This window comes from Oxyura jamaicensis, chromosome 4 (assembly GCF_011077185.1).
Source record: "Oxyura jamaicensis isolate SHBP4307 breed ruddy duck chromosome 4, BPBGC_Ojam_1.0, whole genome shotgun sequence".
Taxonomy (NCBI): Eukaryota; Metazoa; Chordata; class Aves; order Anseriformes; family Anatidae; genus Oxyura; species Oxyura jamaicensis.
In genome coordinates, this window is record NC_048896.1 from 46,409,448 (window position 1) to 46,427,449 (window position 18,002).

At 36.7% G+C, this 18,002-nt stretch overlaps 1 protein-coding gene and 1 long non-coding RNA gene across 2 annotated transcripts in view; one reads left to right on the forward strand and one right to left on the reverse strand.

Moving 5' to 3' along the window:
* LOC118166567 overlaps positions 1 to 18,002 on the reverse strand; it is a 176,205-nt gene that overhangs the window by 142,179 nt on the left and 16,024 nt on the right. The window contains exon 2 of the long non-coding RNA XR_004750584.1: positions 7,858 to 8,010. This is a non-coding gene — a long non-coding RNA (uncharacterized LOC118166567). The remainder of the gene's footprint in view (positions 1 to 7,857; positions 8,011 to 18,002) is intronic.
* The window catches only part of TACR3 (tachykinin receptor 3), a 35,682-nt gene that overhangs the window by 13,037 nt on the left and 4,643 nt on the right, over positions 1 to 18,002 (forward strand). Inside the window, exons 2-3 of the mRNA XM_035325544.1 lie at positions 2,668 to 2,856; positions 4,218 to 4,368. Coding sequence (XP_035181435.1) covers positions 2,668 to 2,856; positions 4,218 to 4,368 — 340 coding nt within the window. The remainder of the gene's footprint in view (positions 1 to 2,667; positions 2,857 to 4,217; positions 4,369 to 18,002) is intronic.

Sequence of the window (18,002 nt, forward strand, 5' to 3'; positions counted from 1 at the left end):
CTTTCTATGATTCTATGAGAAAATCCAAAGCAAAAATGAACAGAGATCAAAGGCAAGGGCCAATTGAAAAAATAGCGACTGCTCCTTGAAGAGATAGACAAACAACTCACACCTCTCAATACCAGCAACGGCTAGGTACCATTTCCAGCAAGAAAAATTATTGTCAAGAGGGAGTAAGCTTCCTTCACAAATGACAGCTAACAGTTTGAGAAGGACTCAGTTCTCTTTTTGGCATCTTTTGGCTACAGAAATTAACATCCAGAGACAGCTCAGCTACTCAGATATTTTTTAAATTTTGACTGACAATAATTTTCCCTAGAAAAACACTACCAAACTCAAATGACAGAATTTGAACAAGTGTAATAATTGCAGCTATAAAGCAATATCTCACTATGTTAATTAAGCAATTTTGTTTCTAAGAAAAGCCACTCAGGGAACATTAGATACTTAATTGTAATTGTTAGTCTACTAGTAAATTAGAATAAAACAGATTTGTTATCAAAGGTTCAGTAACAGAGAGTTGTCAATACTCTCTGGTCACCTAAGCCTGTCCTACACAAAAGCGTTATTGAAGGAATACTCAAGGCTCCTCCACCTCCTTCCCATTTCATTTTGTTTGTTAGAATGACTGACTGCTATGTTTTTGTAATCCTTTTTCTGCAAAAACTAGGCAGTTAGCTCATCACTCAAACTTCATCAACAAAGACAAGCAGCCTGCTTTTCTTCTGATCCCTGCCCTTTGGCTTATCTCACTCAGATAGCCAACAGCTAAAATTTCTATTAGCACAGCTCCATGAGTCATTTCACACAAACAATCCAGCAGTTTAAAGGGCAGTCTCCAGACAGGGAGGTATAACAACACAATTTTGTCTTAGCCAAAGTGAAGTATTGTTGGTACCTACTGGGAATAAGAATAATGCATCTGGGAATAAGAATAATTTGAATGTAATAAACATCTGACAATAGTACATAAAATAGTGTCAATCTGCAATCTGAAGAAAACTAGCAATTGAAAGGAATGATTCCAGGCTGGGAGGAGCTGCCTTGAGAGTCCTAGAAGCATATGAAAATGATGACTTGTTTATGGGTTACCACCTACTGCAGGTACAGATGATCAAGCACTTTGGACATTACATGGCAACTCACACTCAAACTAGATTAGTTTGAGAGTCAGGACTCATGACTATGTTATCATTAACAGGTTGTGATGGAGGACAATGGACCTAAGGGGTAGAGGGTAACAATCCAATTGATTCATATTTTTATTAGATCTGCTACTACATGAGAACAAAACACCCAGCACTAGAATAGATTTATTTCTCAGTAAAGTTAATACGTAATACCAAAAGCATTAGCTTTAGCCAAAATAAATAAAGAAATAAATAAGGAACAGGCAAAAGAGAGGGGAACTATTTACCCTGTGAGAAAAAAAAATACATTAATGCAGAAAAACATTGCAAAAATAATAGGCTTGAAATTCTAGATATGGAAATTGAGGATTCAGAACTGAAGTTGTTTTCGATCATTCTCTGTTTCTGATAGCATTTAGATGTTTTAAGGTATTAGCATAGTTAATGCTATCAGGGGCTGAATGCCACAATGATGGCAGATGTTGAATTTATCATGTATTTGATGGTTAACCATAAACTGATAGATTTTTTTGCTAAAACACATATCTATCCTATAATTACCTATCTCTCAAGTATGAAATTTTCAAAAAGTAGGAATATCTTGACTGAAGTTTGTTTGCCATAGCAGGTAAAGATAAATGCAAAAGATTACTTGCACAATTTTTTATCCAGAGCATTTCTACTATAAGTATTATTATTAGTGGCTTATACCTAAAGACTTGGGCAAGTCTTACATGTGTAATGTAACAATGAGGACAAATCACAATCACACCTTCTTTTGTTTTAAATGTCTAACTGTAGTAGATCAGAGCTATCATCCAGAAAAAGCATTGATTCAAATCAATGGAAGCTTCTCCATTGATTTCAATGGACTTCAGTTCAAACCCTTGCTAAAAATCTAGCAAACTGTATGAATTTGGAAGTACATAGACCTAAGCACTCACCTACCTCTATAAGAAAGGTTTTCATGATCTAAAGCTGAATATGAAGATGAGAACACAAAAAGTAAACGTCATGAATGGCTTTGAAAATGTTATGATCTATAAATGCCCAAAGGACAAATATAGACGAGCAAAACAACAGTAATCACATATAAGTGTCACTTTGGAAGAGGATCTTCTAATTCAACCTTACCTACACTCATTACCTTAGAGCATAAATTGGTATTATAACTTCAAAGTCCCACAGCAACACCTAAAATCTCAACAATAGAACAAAATACACAAATACAATTAGAGAAAGTGATTCTTTTTCACACTCTGTGATACCTTCAGGATACATTATTGCCATACACTGCTTTTTAATGCGTACATAATTTCTCATAAAAAAAAAAATCTCTGGATCTATCCCAGTCCATCTTTATATGAGATAGAATTGTACAGAAAGAGTAGATGAAGAATCATAGTACTACTTATTGCAATTTCTTTAAAAGGTATAAATGACATGAGGAGAGAAGCAGTCCTAAGCCGTGGTTGATTCTAGATGCACGCAAATCTCTGAAGGTTCCATATGCACAAGTGTTTGCTTTCTTTTACAGGTACATGGCCATTATTGATCCCTTGAAACCCAGGCTCTCTGCAACTGCTACCAAGGTGGTCATTGGGAGCATATGGATTTTGGCTTTCCTGTTAGCCTTTCCTCAGTGCCTCTACTCCATAACCAAGATGATGCCTGGGAGAACTCTTTGCTATGTAGCATGGCCAGGTGGTCCAAAACAGCATTTTACGTAAGCTTTTCTTCCTTTACGCTTGTGCATGGTGATGTCTACACTTGCAATGGATGCTACACAGAGAATAGCTAACAGCATCAGTCACTGAGAGCAGGCCTTCTAAGCTAGGAAGACAGTGCATTTAAGTGATACGTGGAAAAAATATCTATTTATTCTCTCCCATTAGCATTTTTCCATTCCATGTTGCATTGTTTACCATCATTGCCTCACTTAAAATTACTACTTCCATACAGACAGAGTTAGTCAGAAATGGGGACAGAATTCCCAATTCAAAGCAAGCTTCCAGTTTATCCTAACAGGAAAACAAGCATTTCCAGCCTCTCCTTGTCATAATCACATATTTTTTCCTCTGGTTCTTTTTGTGAGAGGTTTGAATCTTCCCACCTTATTCTGTTATCACAATTACTTATCTCAAACATCAGTTTGAATAAGAAAACTGTAAATCTTGTAATTCACTCCAGTTTCTGAAAGTGTAGAATAACAGCCACTGAAATTGAATATATTCTCCATTTGTCCCTCTGGCAGAATTAGGAATAAGTGGTTATCTAGGCACAGAAACATCATTTGCCCTTTCATGTCCTCATTGGTATTTAAGATGAACTCTGTGTCCAAGGCTGAAAACCTGTGCAACCATACATCATTGAATTTGACCTTTCTTCTTCCTTTGGGCAGGTGAAAGAGGCCCTGATCATATATAATTTTTATCACTGTAGGAGCCATCCACAGGTACTTATCTTTAGGGCAGTAAGGCCACTCTCAGAGAGAGCTGGGGATTCTTCACTGATCAATCACTGGAATTTTATGTGAAGATGGCATTTAACATGGATTTAACATGAGGCAAAAGAAATTACCTTTTTTTTTTACCAATATTTAAATCAGCAGAGATGCCTATATCGCACAACAGATACAGCATGTGAAATACATGTACAGAGGATGCTTATCAGTGTCGTTGCATAAAACTGGTATTTCAGTATTGGTTTTCTTCTTTCATTTATGGTCAAGACTAGAGCTCAGAACCCTTAGCTTGCCCTTAGGATACTGTGGAATAAATAAATCAATTCAGCTAGCTATGGACAAAGGTAACTTATTCTGCAGTCAGTAATCATGATTACTACAGAGTCGTTCTTAATCTATGCTAGTACAAGTTCTGAATCAGAGCTAGAGACCCCAGAAAGCACTTCATTAAAATGTAGATAAATTTGCAGTGCAATTGAAGACTTTTTCAAAAAGACAGTGAAAGCACCAAAGACTAGCCAATCAATATAAAACATGCTTCGTGTTACAACAGCACTTGACTTTTAGCAGCCCATTCCATCAGCTCTGAAAGCACTTATCAGCTTAATGTTTTTTCATTGCAGGTATCATGTCATTGTGATTGTGCTGGTCTACTGTTTCCCACTGCTTGTCATGGGCATCACTTATTCCATAGTGGGAATTACTCTCTGGGGAGGAGAAATACCAGGTGACACATCCGACAAATATCATGAGCAACTCAAAGCTAAGAGAAAGGTACTGTTCCGTTAAACCTCACTAAGTGAATCTTAATAACATCATCTGCAGTTGTGTTGCAAAGTAGTCCAGTATTTTCTTTCAGAAACACAAAGTCATTTGAAATAACAGTCATAAGAGATCTACTTCAATAAAAAATTAAGTTTGAAGTGTTGTCTTCTATGTTGGCTAGCTGTTCTTTTTCTAACTTCACTGTTCCTCATTAAATAAAAACATTTGGATTTTAACTTCATATTCCATATCTAGTGACATGTGTGTCTGATATTTGGAAATGAAGCCCAAATTCTTAGCCTTTATAGAGCTAAAATACTGAGTTCTGAACAATGGATTAGCAAACCATTAGCTCAGATTCTCACCCTACTGAAAGAACAGTGAATCTTACTGTAATTTTCAATACATTAAGGACCATGCAGCTTTGAGATGAGTGCTGATCAGCCTGTTCATATTGAATATTCTAGGTTTTACATCAATACCTATTGGTGAGAAATACACAAAACTATTTTTTCCAGTATTTTTTCTGTTAACTTATTTGACTGTAAATATTGCCTAACCTAACAGGACTGTGGATTACTAATGACCTGATTATTTGCCTATTTCCAATTCACATTTCATGATGTTTCAGAGCTATGAAGGCTTCTTTCTTACATGTTTTTCTTAACTGCACAGGAAAAATATTTTAAAAGCAACAAAATGTAGAGCAAACAATAAGCAAGCCCTTCTGCTTTTTATTTCTAACAATTTTTCATACTACAACTCATTTAACTTTTAGGATTTGTAAAAATGTTACCCAAACATGGAGTCTAACTTACCAGTGATGAGCATATTTTTAAATGCCCACTTTGACTCGTGATACCATGAATATATTTGAACCTGTTGTATATGCCAACATATTGCAGCATTAGCAGAATGCAACTTGTTAGGTCCTGAGACAAGAGGAAATTTTCTGTCAATACTGAGGAACATTGATGTTTCCCTTTTTTTCAGGACACTACCAGGAATATGAAAGTGTTTATTTCCAGATACTATACTTGTAGTTATGACAGGTCATATATGAAAGGAAAGATTAGGATTTTCTCATTCATAATTCTTCATACTCATAAGAGACATACAAAAGGCTCTATACCAAGTTTCAGTTTTCACAATAGTCGACATGCCTAGACATCTTCACCGTATGATACCCAGTGCTTCCCATGACACCAAAAGTGTTATTTATTTTGGACATCATGTAGCTCTTTGAAGAGGGCAAAGTGTTAGCCTCCCCATAGGAAGTGATTATATTATTGCTACTATTGTGTTGTAATAGTTCAAATACATTTTGGCATGTGAACTGAGAGGAAATGATGAAAAGTCATCATGGAAAATAACCAGTATGCTTTGAATACATGCCCCAAGGTTAAACTATTAGACTCATTTCCAGGAATACTGAAAGCATGTCACAAGATCAGCATTTTAGACCTTAACATTATCAATAAAAGTCCAACATTATCATTACAGTTTTTGCCATGCATGTTATCCCTTACCAAAAGTGTATTTTCAAAGTTATGGAATGACCTTTTCTACAGAACATAAGCAGAAGTAGTTTTCACTGGTCAATTAACTGTTATTACCAACACTGCCCTTTCACCCATTGAAAAAAAAAAGGAAGAAAATACTCAGCAGAGGGTGCCTGGGGTCTGATTGTGAAGACAAGCTGAGGAATCCTTTTGTGTAAGAGATACAGTTTGCAAAAGCAAGTGTGGAAAGCAGTATTAAAAGCAGTAACTATTAAAAGCAGTAACTTGGAGAAGCAGAAGATCCCAGAACAGGATCACTTTTTATCATAATAACCAAGTAAAATAAACATCTCATGTCATATACACTAAAGGTCTCCGAAGACAAAATTTGGCTCTTAATATATGGTATGAAATGTCCAATTAAATCACTTGAATAGTTTTACAACAGCACTCCTTAAGAACTCTAAATATATGCAAGACAAGGAATCCTTAATTGAAGCATTTTAAGTGTGAGTATTGGAATTCATGCCTTCAACCCATACAATGAGGGGATTAAATTATGTGCAGATAGATTGTAACTGCATCTCTGACTTCACTGGCAGAGCTCCATGACAGCTCTTCAGTTCCACTGCTGTTCTCTTCAACAGGATTTATGAAATAGCTCATATTTGGAAAGATGAATCATAATTGGTCATTCAGAGTGGTAAACTAATAGACTAGAATCCAAATAAAGTTATCACTCAGCCAGCCTCTGATAACAAAGCTATAGCTTTTCTTTTATTCAAAGAAAGAAACCATCTATTTTTCCTCCTGTTCTGTATGCAGATATCTAAGCATATGAAAAGTCTGTACTGGCTGCACTTACTACAGAGGAGAACTATAAAGTAGCAAACTGTATCTTTCATGTTATGCAACGATACAGTGCAAAACATGTTTGATTAGGATTGTTTGGAAAGGTATTTGGTGTTAAGAAGTTAGTGAACATTTCGTGTAAGACCTTTTAAAGAAATGGTGTTTGCCAAGAAAAGATTTGAAGCTTGATAAAGTTGTTAATATAGTCTCATCACTTTGTCTATGTGATGGTGCAAGGCACCCTGAATTCTTCTGAAAGCAACCACAAAGAATGAAGAATTCAAAGAATTTCATTCCACTCAATATAGGTTGGACAACAGAAAGTCATACCTAGTCAGGGGGTCAAAGATTTCAAATTTTTAGAAGTTCAGGAGTGGATGGGAACAGTAAGATTAGTGTGAGGAAACATTTTGGGAGGAGCTATTTCATGACAGAAACTGAGTATCTACCTTTCATACAGTTTGCCAGTTCAGGGCTAGACTAAGCGTTACACCAGTGGCTTCAGATCTCAGTCCATTATCAGTTACTTTCTGTCCTAATTCATGCTCCAACATTTGAACCACATTTTTCTTTTCCTCTTCCTTTTCATTTTCCTTTTCTTTGACAGATCAGATGTCTCATAGACTGACTCATTTAAGACTGCCTAATGTGAGTCTTTTGAACTTTTAAACATCCACCCACTACATGTGGGGACTTTGCAGACTTCTTCTTAAAGCTCCTGGCATGATATTGACTGATCTTCAGCTACTTTATTTTCCTGTAACTCCCATTTTCAAAAGATAGAGTTATAATTTCAGTACCATTATATATATATAAAGGAAGTTTATACATGGCTCATAATATTGCTATCAGCTTTACTAGGCCAGTGTTCTTCACATTCAAGGCAGACGTAGACCTGCCCTCAGATATTGTCTCCCCACTGTTTTTTGTATCTAACTTTTCATTCCAATCCCTCTCCAGAGTTACCTAGGAGGGAATAATTATGTACTGTAAATCAAATTAATCAGTTACTGTCTTTGTCACGAGATGCAGTTCTGATAAAACTTTTCCTGCAAAGACATTTCCCAACAGAAGATGCTATTGCTTTGACCCAACAGAAAGAATACAGAAGAACAGAAAACACTCTTTTAATTTTAAATCTTACCTTTACATTTCTCCTTACTTCCGTTACCTTTATGATAATATTTCACTGTGCATCTGTTTTGGCAGTGTTCATGATTCCTCCATACCTATGCCTCCTCTTGTATTCTTTGCTTCTCCTGACACTGTCAGTCTGAGGCATCATCTCTGCTTCTTACTGCAATGAAGACTGAATAAAAATCACATTTTTCCAACATCAAAACTATTTTGTAAATATGCATGTAAATAAGAAAAAATACATTTACGAGTGACTCACACTATTACAGAAAGCATTAGAGAGATGGTCAAGTTTACCAGCCTAGCTATATAAGAAAATTTGCAAAGCTTTATAGATATATACTTTGACATAAGTAGACATCCTGTATCAATTTACGGTCAAATGTATCTATTTAACCAGTTAATACAGTATATTGAACACAGTGGAGGAGAAAATGAAAAAGGGGAAAGCCTAGGACTGCCATCTGAAAATAAAAATATATTGAAATCAATGTGGGACTGTAGGAATAATGAAGTCAGGGAAGTCACGACAGTCATATGTAAATTGAAAAATCACTGAAAATTACCATATGCGAAGCTTTTAGTAGATAAACAGGAATAGCCAGGTGAAGTGTTGGAAGGACTACTAATAAATACTACAGAAAGACATCTCAACATTTTAAAAGAATTTTTGGAAACAAATACGTGGAATATTCCCCCTTTTCACAGACTACAGAAGTAAAGAACAAACAGGATCTTAACAAATGGTCTCTGTAAGAATCAGTATGTGATGTGAGCACTTCACACATAGTCATTCACACATTTTTCTGGTTTGGGCATGTTCTTCCCCCCCGTAGATTTCCCATAGAAGGGCAGCTAAAATGATCAAGGGTATTATGAAGAGAGACTTAAAATGGCTCAGACTTCTCACTTGGAGAAGAGGCGCTCACGGGCTGAGACGATCCGGGTTTACAGACTCATGAAGGTCTTGGTTACAGTATCTGAAGAACTATTGATCACCATATCCTGAAATGCAAGAACTAAAAGGTGCCCAATGAAACTAGTCAGACAGCAGTTTGAAGCAGGTAAAAGAGAGAGTAATTCATTTGTACAGAGCTTCTGAGACTCTATCCTTACAGACGCTATGATCTCAGAAGGTTCAGAAAGGGATTAGTCAAATTAAAAATTAATAAATTCATAGATACAGAAAGAAGGAAGCAGGGACCCACCCTCCTCTAATACAATTCTGGATGCTGGGACAGTATTCGTAAATGGAAGATGGAAAATGGTTCATGGGATCTCCCCAGACAAGCACCTAGGATAATGGACAACTATCTTATCCAAGAGGGACTGTCTTATGTCCTTATGCTTCTTTTTTAAATAGTAGTATAGCTATTAAAGTTCAGCTGTTAAAGTTCACCTATTCAGCACATTACTCCTGGCTTCTCACTGAGTTTCAGTGTAACTAAAAAGGCAGATTTCTTTTTTTAACCACATGCAAATGCATGACATGAAATCATTTTAATATACATTTTTTAATCAGTGGATGAAATAAGAAAAAGTCTAGTTAGAAATAATGATACTTTTGCTGACATTAAATGGCAGCTGACAAGAGCACAATGAAAGACCAAAGATAAACTGTGTCAGGGTGCTGTAGTTTATTAAGGGGCAGATTTTGCTAAATTAGAAAGAAAAAGCAAGAGTCAAAGCCCAAAACATTATGGTGTAGCATCAAAACTGGTGGAACACTGAATAAGCTATAAGCACCTACAAAGGCTGACAAAGACATGAAAATATAAGACCATGCCCATAATCTAAAGTTTAGTCACCAAAAACAGGTGATGAAAGCATCACACTGTGAACTCACATATCACATGGTAAGTAATTCTGAAATTAAAGATCTTTATTATTAACACACAACCACTAACTCTAGACAAACAGACTACTTAGGTAACAACCTATCCATAAAACTTCACAAAGATTGCATTCAATCATAAAAATAAATAAATAAATAAATAAATCTGTCACTGCGGATCCAAGTAGTTGTCTTGCATATGACTCCCTATTTCAAACACCATCTTGAAAACACACTTTTTTCCTAAACATTTGTTTAGTCTTCTTCAAGGTTGGACAATAATTGCTGTCCCAGGGGACTGTAAAAAAGACATGGTGAATTTAATATCTTCCCAGTTATTTAAGCAATCCATATTCTCCTAGCTTCTCCCAGTATGAGAATCAGCATTTCAGTTTCCAAGAAGTTACGACGATTGCAACAACCTATCCATCCCATCATGGTGTAATGAGGTGCAGAAATTCAATTTGTTACAAATACTATATGCCTCAGGCCAAAAATAAGTGCCTGTGTAATTTTTTTTTTATCCACCAGTAATCCTTGTCTGTAAATGGGCCTACTCTTTGGCCTTGCAGAGACTGATAATGAATGTAAAATGGAGAAAAACAGGTATGTTAGGACAGAATTAGGAGAGAAGAGGAAGCTGAAGAATTGAACTCTGTTTTATCAGCAGATGGTCTCACAGATCTAACAAACATAGCACTGTGGCTTACACTGTATGGATTACCGTATTGCCTGAGTATCTGAAATTTCATATAGCTACAGATAAACTGTAATTTATCGGAAATACTAATGCACTATTGGCAGGCACCACGTAGGCCAAAGCTTCATGATGACGAAATGCCACAACCATGCCATTGAAAAATTTAGCAAGTATTGTTCAGCACATTCAAAAAGCAAAAAGGCTAGCTAATAACAGGTTGGAAGATGATTTACCCAGCTAGCAGCAATTCTATGCATTCCACTGCTTTGTTGTAACTCAACAACCATAAAAAGATACTTTTTAATAGTTCCAGTCCTTAAATGTAAACGTGCATCTCTTTAGGCAGTTTAAGGTGAGACAAAAATACCACCTCTTATGTTCATCCACAGCCTTTCTTCTACAAAAAACACAAACAACTGAAATGAACTAAAAGTTTCTACAGTGATCGTCTCTGAATCTCTCACTGTTTTCCCTGTTGTAAAACTAGCCTAAATGCATGATTTCTTACTCCTAGGTCAGGCTTGCCTGAAGTCTGGGTCACCAAGTCATACATCTTAGACTTGGGTGTATCTTAGACTTTGGAGTGAAAATACTCTAAAAACAAAAGCAGTTTGTAGATTGTGATTGTGTGTCACTGAGAACATGGCGAGTTTTAAAAATCAGTTTTATCTGTGTTTGCCTTTGACTTTGTCACATTTTCTGCTAAAAGAACAGAAATAAACAACCCAAGAAGAAGGAATTCTCAGGAGCAATTTCAGATCTAAAGAGCAAGCATAAGCCAAGTGGAATGAACCTGAAATCTGGTAAAGGTTGCTTTGTTTCACGTCCAGTTATGATTTTCCCCTCTAACACCTCTAAAGGTGATGAATACACCAGACTGTTTACATGCATTTCACACCTTAGACCTTTTCATTTATGATGAAGAGACCTCTCTTTTTTAAATTTGTATAAACTCTGGTTGTCATCTCTTTCTGTTCCCTTATACCAGTTTCATTTTTGCAGCTGTTACTGAGTTTTCATAGTGTATTCAAGACTAGAAGTAAATTTGAATAGTAATACCTTAAAATATCTTCCATTGTGCTTTTTTTTTTTAATTACACATGGGCCTTCTCTCTCCATCCACCCGCTATTTTAGTTTTCTGAACTTCTGTGTTGTCTGAATTGAATGCCAGTATTCCTCTGAGAGATAGACCACAGCCAACAAATATGTATACAGTTTGTGTAAATACACTAAAATTGGTAATTTATTTCTTAGAGAAGGAGTCCATAAAATTATGTGTCATACCAGCATCGTGCTACAGTCTTCTAACCAGATGACTGCCACATACATTACATAATGGTTATTCTCCTTAGTGACTCAGATGTCGTTTTGAGGAACAACACCTCCTAAAATAGTATTTCCAAAATTCTCACCTTCTAAGTCAAAATATTAAGCAAAAACCTTGCACTGTAAATTGTGGAAAGTCACATATACGACTACACTAAAGAACAGAGGTGGTAAGAACAGTAAGCATCTGGAACAAGACTAGAAATTACAGAGTTAGGCCAATTCCACTAGTAGCACAAACCACGCAAGACTACTCACTCACACCTTGTAAAGCTCAAAAGGTCTTTTACCGCCTCTGAATGTGGCCCATCCAATCTGCAGTCGAGTTACCCTGTAAAATATAATAAACTGTGACCACATGCATAGCCCTGCGGAGAACACAGAGCTCACAGGAAGCCCTTTCCTGGAGGGAAATCAGAAACAAATTAATTTTAGCCTGAGTTTTGAGTCTGTTGAGCTTCCTGGATTGGTGCTCTGCACCTGTGTGGTGAAGAGTCCAGGAGGCCTGACACAGATCAGTTGTTCTGAAGCACTGCAGTGCCAAGAGCTGCACATCCAAGCCAGCAGAACTGCAGATCCAGCACTGCATTTATAACTTCTCTCATTACTGTTCATTATGTGTTGCTATTCCTTTAAAATAAAACAGATTTTCAGCGCATCTTTTTCTGAGCTTAAGCAGAAAGCTGTGTGATTACTTCCTTAAGACTTAGAGGAAGAGAGCTCACCAAACTCCTGCTACAGCACAAACTTACTGAGGGAAAACCAGACCGAACAGCCCAGGGTCATAACAATTGGTGGCAGGAGCCAAACTGCAGAGAAGTTCCTATCCTCCAAATGGGATTTTTAGAAGCAGGAGAATATCATAGCCTATAGACGGAAGGGTCTGTGTGCTATGTCTATTGGCACCTTCACCCAACAAATGTAATCCTTCATGCTTCAGAAGCCTCTGTACTGCAACACTGTGTACAACTCATTCAAAGCACCTTCATGCCATTATTCCTTGTGGAAGGACTTTCTTTGATTTTCAGCAGGCTTTGGAGTAGGTTTCCTAGGAAACAGTTTCAGCCACCCTGCCCCGGATTGGCTTATCCCTGGTTCCACAGGGCTACCCAGCCTGTGCATCATGGACAAGTCTTTGGTACCTTAATGCTAAAATCCCTGTGTGAAAGCAGAAGCAGCAGATGCTGGCAAGGCAGTGACATTCCTGATATGTTGTTGCAAGCATAATTGACCTTTTTACTGACCAAATATTTCCAAAACATTCTGTTAGAGGCAAATCTACTTCTCCTAATAAATTCATAACCTTGTGCAGTTGTTTGTGGAATGATAAAAACAAACTACGTGCATCAAATGCAAAATATAAACCTCAGACATCACTGACATAAAGTTTATTTCTAACTCAATTTAAATTAAAGTAAGATTATTCATTTTGGTTGGTTTGTTTCATAGGTGATAATGAACACTTCTGCTTTGACTTTTGAAAGGGAAAATGCTAAAATGCTACTGCCATTGCAAATGCCTGATTATGATGGCAATAAAATAACAATTTTATTTTATTTTTCTGAACAGAGTTTTGCCATGTGTTTTAAGTAACTACTCACCAGGAACAATTCGTTTCATCTTCTTGCAACACAATTTTATTCATAGCAACAGGAAAGAGAAGAAAAAAGTTTTCTTTAACCGTATATTAAATAATATGCATTCATTCCAATTATGTTCTATGCCAAAATTATAGAGAGATATGGTAAACATTAAATGGTTTATAAAAATCACTTATTTAATTCCCCTAAGTGAATTAACTGAAAATAAAGTAATCCCAAAGACTGTAGGCTTTCCATACAACATAAGAGCCTGTGCTAGTATTTTGAAGATAACCAGGGACAACCACATAAAGCAGACAAAATATATGGATGCTTGTGCATAATTAATTAGTGTAATTCAGCATTGCCTTATTTGTTTATTATTGCACTGTTGAGTACAAGGTCTTGTTTCAAAGAGAGGAAATTCACGTGTACCAATCCTTCTGCAGTTTGATATTGAAAATTCAAGTGAGTCCTAGAACAGTGGCAAGGTTCTGGGAGAGCCTTTCAGTGAGGATTAAAGGTCCCAGAGCATTTTCAGAAACGTAGCAGAAAGTAGACTTAAGAACCAACTATTCCTACTGGGAAAACAAAGATACAAATGTTTTGTTTCCCCTGCACCAAATCTCATCTCTGCTTGCAGAAACAAAATTGAAGTGTCCCCTGTCACTTGTTCCAGGTCATATTTACAGAAGAAAACTGTTGTAAACTAAGCAATAGTTTGAATTTAAAATGCATAAGCACGAGCCTATGTTTTTTACTTTTTTCAGCACTAGTGGATAATCATGTTTGGTAACACCAGTTCCACAGCAGCCACTCCGAGTCATTTTCTCAAGAACATAAACTCCTTATGCTCTTCCATGCTGAATAGCAGGACAATGATCCCTGGGCACCTCAGAAATTTTATCAAACGATGAGAAATGGAAAGAACTTGCATTTCACCTTATGAACCATTCTCTCTGCTCTGTACTCTCTGTGTACTGTATGTGCAGACCTTCAATGTTGTGCCTCAAAAAAACTTTAGCAAATTCATTTAACAAAATTCAGAACTGTTCCCAAGAAAAGTAGAGAGCCACGCAGCACAAGTGCAATTAAAAATGGCAGTAGCTAAGACCATCCATGAAAAATGTCAGAATTTCTTTGATTTTGTGAAAAAAAAAATAACGTTCTAGCATCTGGAAGACAGCAATCTGACTCAAAGCTACTTCATACAAGAACAGACAATCTTTTTCAACTTTACAGCTTAAATAACAAAGCAAGTGATTGTGACTTTGGTCCGCAGCAAGGGATTATGCTGAAATGAAAAGTAGTTGCTTTATTTCAAGCAACTGAGAAAAAAAATGGATGGAAAGTATAAGTCAGAAGAAGAAAATTATTTGTGGAGCACTAGAATTGCCATGTGCATTATCTGATTGAAAGAATTCCTGCACTTTTAAGCTTGCTTATTTTTTCTCCTTCTGAATCTGCATCTACTTTAGATATTAAGAATCTACCCTTTCTAAAAGAGCACAGAAAATACCTGAGCTTGTAAAAAATACATGAAAATCCACAGCACTTGTATTTCAGAAAACAGTCCAATCTCTATCCTAAAGCCAGTAGTTACCTTTGAATTAGTAGTTACTTAATTTTCTTGCAAAAGATGGATATCTTACTCCAGATAAGTGTTGTGGAGAAGCAAAGGATGTAATGGTGTTGCTTCTTCTCTGGTGCTTAGTGCACAAGTGCTATGCAAGTCCCCAGGGCTGGGAAGAGGATTTACTGTTTGCAAGCTAACACCTAAGGGGAAATTCTTGGCATAATGTTAGCTTAGTGTTTTACACCTTCCAAAAGAGCACAGAGCAGAAAAAGGAACACATTATGGCTCCCAGAGATTGTCTTGAGCTATGTTTAAGTTGTATTCATGGATAAATAATATCCATGAGTGGGTAAATGAGGAAATTCTTGCATGGTTTGGGTAGTTAAATTATTTTCTCTGCTCATTTACTTCTCCATAAAGTAAAAAGGAGTAAAAGTTCTGAAATCAATGCCATTAGCCACCTGAAACTGATGCAAATGAAATCTGAAGCCAAATCCCTGACCTTGTAGAAGCAGCAGTATCAAAGATGACTTAGAAAGGCAATAAGGAGTTGCAAACCAGATCAAAAAGGAGATGATGACCTGGCCTAAGTTTTAGGCATTGACAGCAAATCAATGTTTTGTGAATCAAAGTGAATTGCTATGGCCACCCCCCAGCAGCATTTGAGCCTCTCAGAAAAGTATATTTTATTCCTAATCTTGCAAGAGCTGTTGCATCTAATTCAGACTCATATTCCTAGCTATTTTTCATGCAAAATAAATACAGGAGGGAAGAAAAAAAAAAAAAAAAAAAAAAAAAAAAAGTATCTGCTGCTGTTTCTTGGTGTAATAGAATCTGTTAGCTCTTTTTCACTTGTACTGCTACAGATGTTTCAAAACACAGGCAAACCCACAAACTCCAACTCCAATAAACTTATGTCTTCTTTGTTCTTTTAAATACATTTTGTCTCATTACACATGTTTATTAATGAAATAATGCTTCTAATTCAGAAGGGAAGGATTTAAATGAGCAGGCAACACTGCAAAGAACATTTTTTTTTTAATGGACATAGCTTTTCTTTGACATGGACAGAAGTAGATCAATATCAGCAGAACATGTCGATGAAAATCAAAATATATAATGCTTTGATTTGCCATCAGATTCCAAATCTAGCCTCAGGACTTCCCTAGAGGTTGCACAACTGCTGAGGGACTCAGTACAACTAATTTTAACAGAAAGGAGAAATCCTGGGACAGCAGGATCCCCCCTTTCCTCCAGCCACACTGCCCAGAGTACACAAGGGGAGGTTGAAGGGGAACTAGGTGCCGCTGGGACACAGGTTGGAGACACCCATTAGGATCACACATTTTGGTAAACTCCGTTGTAAAATGGGGGAACGAGCAGAGCTAGGCTCTAACAAGTGAATTCAGTCGCTTTCTGGTTTGCTTACTTTAGTGATGTTGCCTAATGCACAAAACCAAACTTATTGTTGAATTCTATGCAACACAGAACAGGCGATAAAGAAATTGAAAAACAGGTGGTATCTCAGGAAATAGAAAAAGGAGAGCAGGCATATTAAAAGGAAATGAAATAAAAGAACTTTGTATTGCCAGAACCAGAGGTCTAAATACTCCGAACAACAACATCAAAAAGGTACAGCTTTCTTTTATACTCTGCAGTTGAACTTGCAAAGGTTCATTGGAGATTTTTTTAGTGAATCACCACAGCACGAAGACAAACAGGCTTCTGTAGCAAATTCATACTCAGCCCTTTTCATTTACTTTCCTTGTGCCCTAATTAATTCAGCTTAACTGTTTATTGGCACTCATTCATCAAGACTCATACCAAGTGAAATCAAGGTGCCCTGGGTTTATAGACCTGGAAGGCAGCCCCTGTTCGTTGCAGTGGTGGCACCAAGAAATGGAACTTCGAACTATTTGGAAAGAACAAGGGGATGGACAAGAACCACAGCTATAAACTGTAAGGCGCAGTCTTGCACAGTGGGAATGCCTGTCTGTAAAAGAAGAAGTTAGGAATAATCTCCCTCCTTTTCAGCTTCCTCGTTCTCCAACATTTCTGCCAACCCATAAGCATTCTTAGCCCATGAATGAGGACGGACCACTGCTTTTTGATTTCTCTCATAACTTTTATGGTTGACTTCAAATTCAACTGTATATGCAACATCTCACTTATCACCATCTCCTTAGGCAATGTGCCAATGAGTGCATTGCACTATAAATACCCAATAGCAACTTATACTTGACTTTAAAGCAAAGACTTTTCTTAAATGTCCTTTTTTTTGCATGAAAAATTAGTACTTTTTGCTTCTAGGAAAAAAAATACTTTACACGTTAATGAGGAAATCCCACTGCATGTCTTCCCCTAAACATACGTATATCAGTAAATCATCACTCAGTGAAACTCAAATTTATACAGACTGATCTGAGAGGGAAATGCTACTTTTAGGTAATTTTTGTTATTTATTAAGAAGCAAAACTGAATCATTCAAATGTAATGAGCTTTACTGTCCGTCATTTCAGTGACTTGTGTTCACAAATGAAATCAAACCCTGATGGCCATCTCAAATCATCTTTTGCTTGTCTAGTTTAACTATTTGCTTTAGAAAGTTGTGCTTGATGATGACTGAGTATTTAAGCACAAATTTCCAGACAAAGACTTTTTTGTTGTTGTTTTCACTGCTAATAAAGATGACTGTGATATGTGTTGTTTTGTTCTGCTCATGTGGTTTTTGCTTTGTTTTGTTGTGTTTTAAGAAAAAAACTGGAGACAAAAATCGGGCCTCAAAACCTTCCATTTTGTGTGTATGATTTTCCGATGATAAATAATTCTAAGAATAATTTCACATGCACAGCTGGTACTGCAAGATTTGCTAATTAAATGTGAAGGCAAGTAATTCAATTTTCAGCTGTTCTGAAATTACAGAATTCCTGGACAGCGTTGAAGTAATACTAACGACTCCAACCAGACAGAAAAACACAGCAACAAGCAAAGTGCACCTGTAAATCAGTGGGCAGAGAGCTTAAGGACTGTGGTGCAACTCTGGAGTTAAGTCTTCTACCTGTACAATGTGTGCAAGGTGCAGATGCAAATCCTGAGCAGAAGAACATGGAAAATCCAAGGGAGTAGAAAAGGCAT